Source organism: Nerophis lumbriciformis, linkage group LG33 (assembly GCF_033978685.3).
Source record: "Nerophis lumbriciformis linkage group LG33, RoL_Nlum_v2.1, whole genome shotgun sequence".
Lineage (NCBI taxonomy): Eukaryota > Metazoa > Chordata > Actinopteri > Syngnathiformes > Syngnathidae > Nerophis > Nerophis lumbriciformis.
The window spans coordinates 12,518,544-12,528,981 of NC_084580.2; the positions used below are offsets into that span (position 1 = coordinate 12,518,544).

At 40.5% G+C, this 10,438-nt stretch overlaps 1 protein-coding gene across 3 annotated transcripts in view; it reads right to left on the reverse strand.

Annotated features, from left to right (window-relative positions):
- The window catches only part of aopep (aminopeptidase O (putative)), a 207,872-nt gene extending 197,434 nt beyond the window's left edge, over positions 1-10,438 (reverse strand). Inside the window, exons 1-3 of one of the 3 annotated variants that reach the window (XM_061928246.1) lie at positions 10,046-10,438; positions 9,376-10,005; positions 5,803-5,972 (exon numbers count right to left, since the gene is read on the reverse strand). In XM_061928246.1, the coding sequence (XP_061784230.1) occupies positions 5,803-5,972; positions 9,376-9,962 (757 nt within the window). In that variant the 5' untranslated portion in view covers positions 9,963-10,005; positions 10,046-10,438. Of the gene's footprint in view, positions 1-5,802; positions 5,973-9,375 lie in introns of all 3 variants that reach the window. The other 2 variants (XM_061928247.1, XM_061928245.1) reach the window with 2 other exon arrangements.

Sequence of the window (10,438 nt, forward strand, 5' to 3'; positions counted from 1 at the left end):
TTACATGTTATTTACACCACAAGGAAATGTTTTAAATGTAGAAAAAAAATCATAGTATGACCCCTTTAAGGAACATCATCACGTGGGTACATTTGCACTATTAAACAAAAAAGAACTGTAAAAAAGAGCAGGAATGGAAAGGCAAGCAGAAGTGAAGTTTATGTAATACTACAATCTGCGGTCCCCTCCAAGGTTTCTCATTGTATCCCATTGGGTTGAGTTTTTTCTTGCCCTGATGTGGGATCTGAGCCGAGGATGGCGTTGTGGCTTGTGCAGCCCTTTGAGACACTTGTGATTAAGGGCTATATAAATAAACTTTGATCGATTGATTGATTCATACAAAACCAGTGACGTTGGCACGTTGTGTAAATCGTAAATAAAAACAGAATACAATGATTTGCAAATCCTTTTCAACCTTTTTCCAATTGAATAGACTGCAAAGACAAGATACTTAACATTCGAACAGGAAAACTTTGTTATTTTTTGCAAATATTAGCTCATTTGGAATTTGATGCCTGCAACATGTTTAAAAAAAAGTTGGCACAAGTGGCAAAAAAGACTGAGAAAGTTGAGGAATGCTCATCAAACACTTATTTGGAACATTCCTAAGGTAAACAGGCTAATTGGGAACAGGTGGGTGCCATGATTGGGTATAAAGGCAGCTTCCATGAAATGGCCAATTCACAAACAAGGATAGGGCGAGGGTCACCACTTTGTGAACAAATGCGTGAGCAAATTGTTTAAGAACAACATTTCTCAACCAGCTATTGCAAGGAATTTAGGGATTTCACCATCTATGGTCCGTAATACCACTAAAAGGTTCAGAGAATCTGGAGAAATCACTGCACGAAAGCAGCAAGGCTGAAAACCAACATTGAACGCCCGTGACCTTCGATTCCTCAGGCGGTGCTGCATCAAAAACCAACATCAGTGTGTAAAGGATATCACCACATGGGCTCAGGATCACTTGATATCATTCTATTCTGTTTTTATCTACAAATTACACAACGTGCCAACTTCACTGGTTTTGGGTTTTGTACTTTTAACGTTTATAATTTCCCTTTTAAGTATTATCTCGATATAATTTGATTTGATTAAGCACATGTTTGCTACGAGTTTTTAGAAAAACACCAACTCGGCGAGTCTAAATAAAAGAAAGCAAATGTCAGCAAAACTTAAAAGAGTTAAGCTTTTACTAAAGGCAGCAATCAAATGAAGCTTTCAGCACATACACAACATTGACATCTATAGTTATTAGAGATGTCCGATAATATCGGACTGCCGATATTATGGGACGATAAATGCTTTAAAATGTAATATCAGAAATGATCGGTATTGGTTTCAAAAAGTAAAATTTATGACTTTTTAAAACGCCGCTGTACGGAGTGGTACACGGACGTAGGGAGAAGTACAGAGCAGTTGCGTCTCCCGGTCATACTTGCCAACCCTCCCGATTTTCTCGGGAGACTCACGAATTTCAGTGCCCCTCCCGAAAATATCCCGGGGCAACAATTCTCCCAGACAACAATATTGGAGGCGTGCCTTAAAGGCACTGCCTATGCGTGCCGGCCCAGTCACATAACTTCTACGGCTTTTCACACACACACAATTGAATGCAACGCATATTTAGTCAACAGCCATACAGTTCACACTGAAGGTGGCCGTATAAACAACTTTAACACTGTTACAAATATGCGCCACACTGTGAACCCACACCAAACAAGAATGACAAACACATTTTGGTAGAACAGCCGCACCGTAACACAACATAAACACAACATAAACACAACATAAACACAACAGAACAAATACACAGAACCCCTTGCAGCACTAACTCTTCCGAGACGCTACAATATACACCCCCGCTACACCCCAACCCCGCCCACCTCATGCTCTCTCAGGGAGAGCATGTCCTAAATTCCAAGCTGCTGTTTTGAGGCATGTTAAAAAAAATAATGCACTTTGTGACTTCAATAATAAATATGGCAGTGCCATGTTGGCATTTTTTTCCATAACTTGAGTTGATTTATTTTGGAAAACCTTGTTACATTGTTTAATGCATCCAGCGGGGCATCACAACAAAATTAGGCATAATAGTGTGTTAATTCCACGACTGTATATATCGGTATCGGTTGATATCGGAATCGGTAATTCAGAGTTGGACAATATCGGAATATCGGATATCGGCAAAAAAGCCATTATCGGACATCTCTAATAGTTATAATTTGATGAAGACTGGGAAAAGATGCAACTCGTAAACGGCGCGTGTAACAGCAACAAACAGGACGGAAGACGCAAAGTTAAATCATAAAATGCAACCTTACCTGAGCAAAAACAAATAATTTATCCGGGAGAGTCTTGATACCAATTTCCTTGACCCAGCCACAAACAAAGAAGCTGTAGACCCCCAGGATTTTTCAAGTTTGTATCTGTTGTGTCGTGTAGAATGGGGCCTGGAGCACAATAGTTCGATATGTCGAATGCGACCTACGTATAACCGACGTATAATCCCTGATATCACTCAATAAATCTTTTTTTGATAAAAAAAAAAAAAGTATAGGGATCTATTGCATTGCATAGTTTGATTGTTTGCTTGTATCTGCCTTTTGCAGGAAGATTTAAGCCTCTTCTGTACTCAGATAGTTTGCGCACTGCTTGCTGTACAACAGCCATCTTCGCTTCGTTGACCACTGCTGCTTTTCACGTGTCTGAATACAAGCAATTGAAGCAGCGCTTTTTCACGCTTTCGGACCGGACCTAACAAGTTTGAAGGTCGCAGCCAAAGACAAGAAACACACAGAAACACGTAGCAATTTATTAATGACGGCAAAGTTATTGAGGTTTTTTCATTTAACGTTTCATTGTTTAACTTACTATTATCGGCCCAGTCCTACAATTGTATGACATTTTTTAATGCTTTGGGACATCAAATTTAATGCTTTATTTTGCCATTTAGGGCCTAATTTTTTTGCAAAATTCATTTAATGACTTTTAAATATGACATTAAATATTACATATATGTTAGACTTAGACATAGACAAACTTTAATGATCCACAAGGGAAATTGTTCCACACAGTAGCTCAGTTACAATGATGGAAAGTGTAAGGATGGAAAGGACAATGCAGATATAGACTAAATATAGCGATATAAAATATAACATATATACGTAATATTTACATAATATATGTACAGTATATTATATATACTGATATACTATATTATATTATATTATGTCTATATCATATATACAATATATAACAATTACCATGTACAATATTACAGTAGGGCAGCACGGTGGAAGAGGGGTTAGTGCATCTGCCTCACAATACGAAGGTCCTGAGTAGTCTTGGGTTCAATCCCGGGCTCAGGATCTTTCTGTGTGGAGTTTGCATGTTCTCCCCGTGACTGCGTGGGTTCCCTCCGGGTACTCCGGCTTCCTCCCACTTCCAAAAACATGCACCTGGGGATAGGTTGATTGGCAACACTAAATTGGCCCTAGTGTGTGGATGTGAGTGTGAATGTTGTCTGTCTATCTGTGTTGGCCCTGCGATGAGATGGCGACTTGTCCAGGGTGTACCCCGCCTTCCGCCCGATTGTAGCTGAGATAGGCTCCAGCGCCCCCCGCGACCCCAAAGGGAATAAGCGGTAGAAAATGGATGGATGGATGGAATATTACAGTATATGGGACAGCTGCAGCATAAAATAGAGAGTAAATCCAGCAGAAAATAGAAAATAGACATTAAAAACAAAGAGAAGTAGTAGGGGTGTGGGAAAAAATCGATTCGAATTCGAATCGTGATTCTCACGTTGTGCGATTCAGAATCAATTCTCATTTATAAAAAAATCGATTTTTTTTTTTTTTGGTTTATTTTTTTATTTACATTTTTTTTTTTTTTTTTTTTTAAATTAATCAATCCAACAAAACAATACACAGCAATACCATAACAATGCAATCCAATTCCAAAACCAAACCCGACCCAGCAACACTCAGAACTGAAATAAACAGAGCAATTGAGAGGAGACACAAACACGAAACAGAACAAACCAAAAGTAGTGAAACAAAAATTTATATTATCAACAACAGTATCAATATTAGTTACAATTTCAACATAGCAGTGATTAAAAATCCCTCATTGACATTATCATTAGACATTTATAAAAAAAAAAAAAAAAAGAACAATAGTGTCACAGTGGCTTACACTTGCATCGCATCTCATAAGCTGTGTCCAATATTTTCACAAAGATAAAATAAGTCATATTTTTGCTTCATTTAATAGTTAAAACAAATTTACATTATTGCAATCAGTTGACAAAACATTGTCTTTTACAATTATAAAAGCTTTTTACAAAAATCTACTACTCTGCTTGCATGTCAGCAGACTGGGGTAGATCCTGCTGAAATCCTATGTATTGGATGAATAGAGAATCGTTTTGAATCGGAAAAATATTGTTTTTGAATCGAGAATCGTGTTGAATTGAAAAAGAAAAAAAACGATTTTGAATCGAATCATGACCCCAAGAATCGATATTGAATCGAATCATGGGACACCCAAAGATTCACAGCCCTAAGAAGTAGCTAACGTAGAAGGTGTCAGGTACGGTAATACACAGATGTCATCTATTGCTGTATGGCGAGTGATTATACAGATGGATGGAGTGCAGAATGAAGGAGTTCTTGAATCGAACACTGTGAGAACGAAGCTGAAGGAGCTTGTTGGAGTATGAACTCCGCTGTCCCTCAATTGTCTGGTGGAGTGGGCGGGCAGGATTGTCCATGATGGCCAGCCGTTTGTCCAATTTCCTCCTATCCCTCACGGACACAAACGCCTCCAACTACGTGCCAATAGTTTGGCCGGCTTTCCGGATCAGTTTGTAAAATCGGTACATATATGTTATATTTTATATTGCTACTACGGTACATTTTTAGTCTACTTTATACCTGCATTATCCTATCCATCCTTACACTTTCCATCCTTTGTAACTGAGCTACTGTGTGGAACAATTTCCCTTGTGGATCAATAAAGTTGGTCTAAGTCTAATGCTTTTAATGCCCCATGGAAACCCTAGACATGGAAACAGGACATTAACAAAATTATTAAAAAATGAATGGAAAATGTAGACCAGTGGTTCTTAACCTTGTTGGAGACACTGAACCCCACCAGTTTCATATGCGCATTCACCGAACCCTTGTAAAATAAAAAGTTTTTTCTTAATTTAATATTAATTCAGAAATATTAATCATGAAATGATGTTATTATATTAAAGAAATACTAATAAAGATATATGTTACAAACAGAACATTACAGGAATGTACACATGATCCCATGTTTACATATCATTGTGCAACATGTGAATGTTTTAGTGGGAACTAAATGCGATATCGGAAAGGGGTAAAAATCCCATGGAAATGACTGCTGTCATTTGATTAAAATAACAACACATTTAACTTGGTTTGGGACAGGTGTGCTGCTGGTGTGGCCACAGTGTGCACATCTGACGTCGCTCATATGTGCTCCACTGAAGGAGTTTTTGCATTTGCTCACGCATATGGAAAATTAGAGGGAACATTGCTTGGGGGTATCAATGATACGCCGATGGGGAGAAGTTTTTATTTACACGATGAGTCGAGTGTTTATTGACCTTTGCGGCGGAGGGTCCGCCAAACCCCTGAGGACGACTCGTCGAACCCCTAGGGTTCGATCGAACCCAGGTTAAGAAGAACTGATGTACACCAATGCCTGCTAAATACCACATGGGAATTTAAAGATATAATATGTAACGGTAGAACGAGAAAGTCTTACTTGTATCAACGCCCTCAGTAGGTGCAACCTGTTCTTCCCCACTCATCAAGACCACACACTCCTTGGGGGCCCGCACTGTTGCCTGCCACGTTGACATGGCAACAGGCGGCTCCTGGCAGGGGAAAAGCGCTCTGTTGTTGATGGGTGAGCCAGCAGTGTACACACACGCCCTGGAATGAATAGTATAATCAACATATAGATCAGATGACAATGTGAGATTATTATTAGACCAGTGCTTCTTAACCTTGTTGGAGGTACTGAACCCCGCCAGTTTCATATGCGCATTCACCGAACCTTTCTTTCGTGAAAAATAAAATGTTTTTTTTCTTAATTTAATCTTAATTTATAAATATTAATCATGAAATTATCAATATTATATTAAAGAAATACTAATAAAGATATATGTTACAAACAGAAAGTTACAGGAATGTACACATGATCCCGTGTTTACATCTCATTGTGCAACTTGTAAATGTTTTAGTGGGAACTAAAAGCGATATCGGAAAGGGGTAAAAATTATTTTCAAAGCAGGACCCCCACCCAGACATACAATACTAGTACACAGCTCATGAAAAACTATATTTTTGTTATTGTCATTGTAAGTGGGCCAAAACACTTATAATCCCATGGAAATGACTGCTGTCATTTGATTATAATAATAAAACATCCATCCATCCATCCATTTTCTACCGCTTGTCCCTTTTCGGGTCATTAACTTGGTATTTAGTCAGGTTTGGGACAGGTGTGCTGCTGGCGTGGCCACAGTGTGCACATCTAAGTTAAAGAACCAATGATTGTCACACACTAGTTGTGGTGAAATGTGTCCTCTGCATTTGACCCCTTGTTCACCCCCTGGCAGGTGAGGGGAGCAGTGGGCAGCAGCGTTGCCGCGCCCGGGAATAATTTTTGGTGATTTAACCCCCAATTCCAACCCTTGATGCTGAGTGCCAAGCAGGGAGTTAATGGGTTCCATTTTTATAGTCTTTGGTATGACTCGGCCGGGGTTTGAACTCACAACCTACCGATCTCAGGGCGGACACTCTAACCCAGGGGTCGGGAACCTTTTTGGCTGAGAGAGCCATGAAAGCCAAATATTTTAAAATATACTTCCGTGAGTGCCATATAATATTCAACACTGAATACAACTAGATGCGTGCATTTTTAAGTAAGACCAACATTTTTAGATTATAATAAGTCTCTTATTCTTTTTAATAACATTGTTATTCTGAAGCTAACCGATAATAAATAAAACACTTCTTACCATTAATGCGACTTCTTGAACAGGTGCGGTAAAAATTGGATGGATGGATTAAAATGCATGAGAATGTTTTATATTTTGAACGTTATTTTTAACACTGTGATTACCAGCTGAATTATTCATTACTTATCGTGTTAAGCAATGTCAGCTAAGATTTATCTGAGAGCCAGATGCAGTCATCAAAAGAGCCACATCTGGCTCGAGAGACATAGGTTCCCTACCCCTGCTCTAACTACTAGGCCACTGAGTAGGTCCACACATATGGAAAATTAGAGAATACTGTTTGGGGGTATCCATAATACGCTGATAGGGAGAAGTTTTTATGTACATGATGAGTCGGGCGTGTGTCTTGACCTCCGCCAAACCCCTGAGGCCGACTCGCCGAACCCCTAGGGTTCGATCGAACCCAGGTTAAGAACCACTGTATTAGACCAGTGGTTCTCAAATGGGGGTACGCGTACCCCTGGGGGTACTTGAAGGTATGCCAAGGGGTACGTGAGATTTTTTTGAAATGTCTGTCAAAAAGAACTGTGAAAAGAAATGCAACAATGCAATATTCAGTGTTGACAGCTAGATTTTTTGAGGACATGTTCCATAAATATTGATGTTAAAGATTTCTTTTTTTTGTGAAGAAATGTTTAGAATTAAAAGCCTACTGAAACCCACTACTACCGACCACACAGTCTGATAGTTTATATATCAATGATGAAATCTTAACATTGCAACACATGCCAATACGGCCGGGTGAGCTTACTAAAGTGCAATTTTAAATTTTGCGCAAAATATCCTGCTGAAAACATCTCGGTATGATGACGCCTGCGCGTGACGTCACGGATTGTGGAGGACATTTTGGGACAGCATGGTGGCCAGCTATTAAGTCGTCTGTTTTCATCGCAAAATTCCACAGTATTCTGGACATCTGTGTTGGTGAATCTTTTGCAATTTGTTCAATGAACAATGGAGACAGCAAAGAAGAAAGCTGTAGGTGGGAAGCGGTGTATTGCGGCAGGTGTTGTGCCGGATAACGCACCCCCGCCGTAGAATGCACCCCTTGACTGGTGTGCCGGATAACACAGCCGGAGTTTCATTGTTTACATTCCCGGAAGATGACAGTCAAGCTTTACCATTGGCCTGTGGAGAACTGGGACAACAGAGACTCTTACCAGGAGGACTTTGAGTTGGATACGCAGACACGGTACCGTGAGTACGCATGCAGCTGCGGCTTCCAAACATTTGATCGCTTGCCCGTACGTGCGTGCCGCTATGTGCATGTTACGTACGTAACTTTGGGGAAATATATATGCTGTATGAACTTTGGGGAGATGAACGGTACTTTGAGCTGTGGGATTGAGTGTGTTGTGCAGGTGTTTGAGTTGTATTGGTGGGTTATATGGACAGGAGGGGGGACGTGTTTGTTATGCGGGATTAATTTGTGGCATATTAAATATAAGCCTGGTTGTGTTGTGGCTAATAGAGTATATATATATATGTCTTGTGTTTATTTACTGTTTTAGTCATTCCCAGCTGAATATCAGGTCCCACCCGCCTCTCACAGCATCTTCCCTATCTAAATCGCTCCCACTGCCCTCTAGTCCTTCACTCTCACTTTCCTCATCCACGAATCTTTCATCCTCGCTCAAATTAATGGGGAAATCGTCGCTTTCTCGGTCCGAATCGCTCTCGCTGCTGGTGGCCATGATTGTAAACAATGTGCAGATGTGAGGAGCTCCACAACCTGTGACGTCACACTACTTGTCTGCTACTTCCGGTACAGGCAAGGCTTTTTTATCAGCGAACAAAAGTTGCGAACTTTATCGACGATGTTCTCTACTAAATCCTTTCAGCAAAAATATGGCAATATCGCGAAATGATCAAGTATGACACATAAAATGGACCTGCTATCCCCGTTTAAATAAGAAAATCGCATTTCAGTAGGCCTTTAAGTTCATGAATCCAGATGGATCTCTATTACAATCCCCAAAGAGGGCACTTTAAGTTGATGATTACTTCTATGTGTAGAAATCTTTATTTATAATTGAATCACTTGTTTATTTTTAACAAGTTTTTAGTTATTTTTATATCTTTTTTTCCAAATAGTTCAAGAAAGACCACAACAAATGAGCAATATTTTGCACTGTTATACAATTTAATAAATCAGAAACTGATGACTTAGTGCTGTATTTTACTTCATCTCTTTTTTTTTTCAACCAAAAATACTTTGCTCTGATTAGGGGGTACTTGAATTAAAAACATGTTCACAGGGAGTACATCACTGAAAAAAGGTTGAGAACCACTGTATTAGACTGTTTACCGACCTGTCATCCTGGTCCTCGGTCCACCGGATTGAGCCACCCGTCGGCCTCGTCTCGTAGCAGATCCTGAGAGCCCGTGGGAACCCCCGCGGGGAGGAGACCCCCTGCTTCCGAACCCGCAGACTCCAGCGGTCTGTGCAAAATCGCACGGAGCCGCCATCCTGCTCGGCGGGGGCACGGCTGCACTCGGAGAAGAGCTCCTGCTGCTGCCTCCAGTCAGCGGAAGGCATAGAAGCCAGCTTGTGGATGAGGTCGTCAGTGCAGACCCCTGGGAAGGCGGCTGACAAGGATGCCACATCGACTGGCTCGACCTTTGACACATTGAGGTCGCAGCAGTCCAGCACTAAAGTGAAGTCACTATGAGATGAAGACTCAATATTATCAGCTTGTGGGGCTGATGAATTACTTGTATGCTCTGCAGGAGCTACAGGTTCCAGGAAGAGAACCACGCAGCCACTGATTACTTTCCTATGGAAATGAACAGTCAGGTCCAATGCATAGTGTCTGACTAGAATGTGCTTTGTGTTGGCACAAAGTGGAAGGTCGTCTGTATCAGGGGTTGGGTCCAAATGTTGCTCCATGTTATCCATATGTTTGTTGAAATGACTAAAATGTTACATACTAGTGTGGCAGGTTGTTGAAATGACTAAAATGCTACATACTAAAGTGGCAGGTTGTTGAAATGACTAAAATGTTACACACTAGTGTGGCAGGTAGTTGAAGTGACTCAAATGTTACATACTAGTGTGGCAGGTTGTTGAAATGACTAAAATGTTACATACTAGTGTGGCAGGGGGGAAAAAAAAGGACTTTGTGAGTTAGCGTATTTTAACATTTAGGCACGCGCGGTGCCTCAAGGGTGAGCGCCGTTTCGCTAACTTTGAATCGATAAATAACACCGTTGCTGAGTTATGCCGTGACAATGACTTAAATGTATTATTCCAGTGCCCCGCGTTTGAAATAGGAGCGGATAAAAATGTAAGAAGGCGACAGGACGAGAGGTTGTAAACATACCATGCGTCCCGGAAACACACCGTCAAACAAGTCGATTGGCGATGACGTCAGT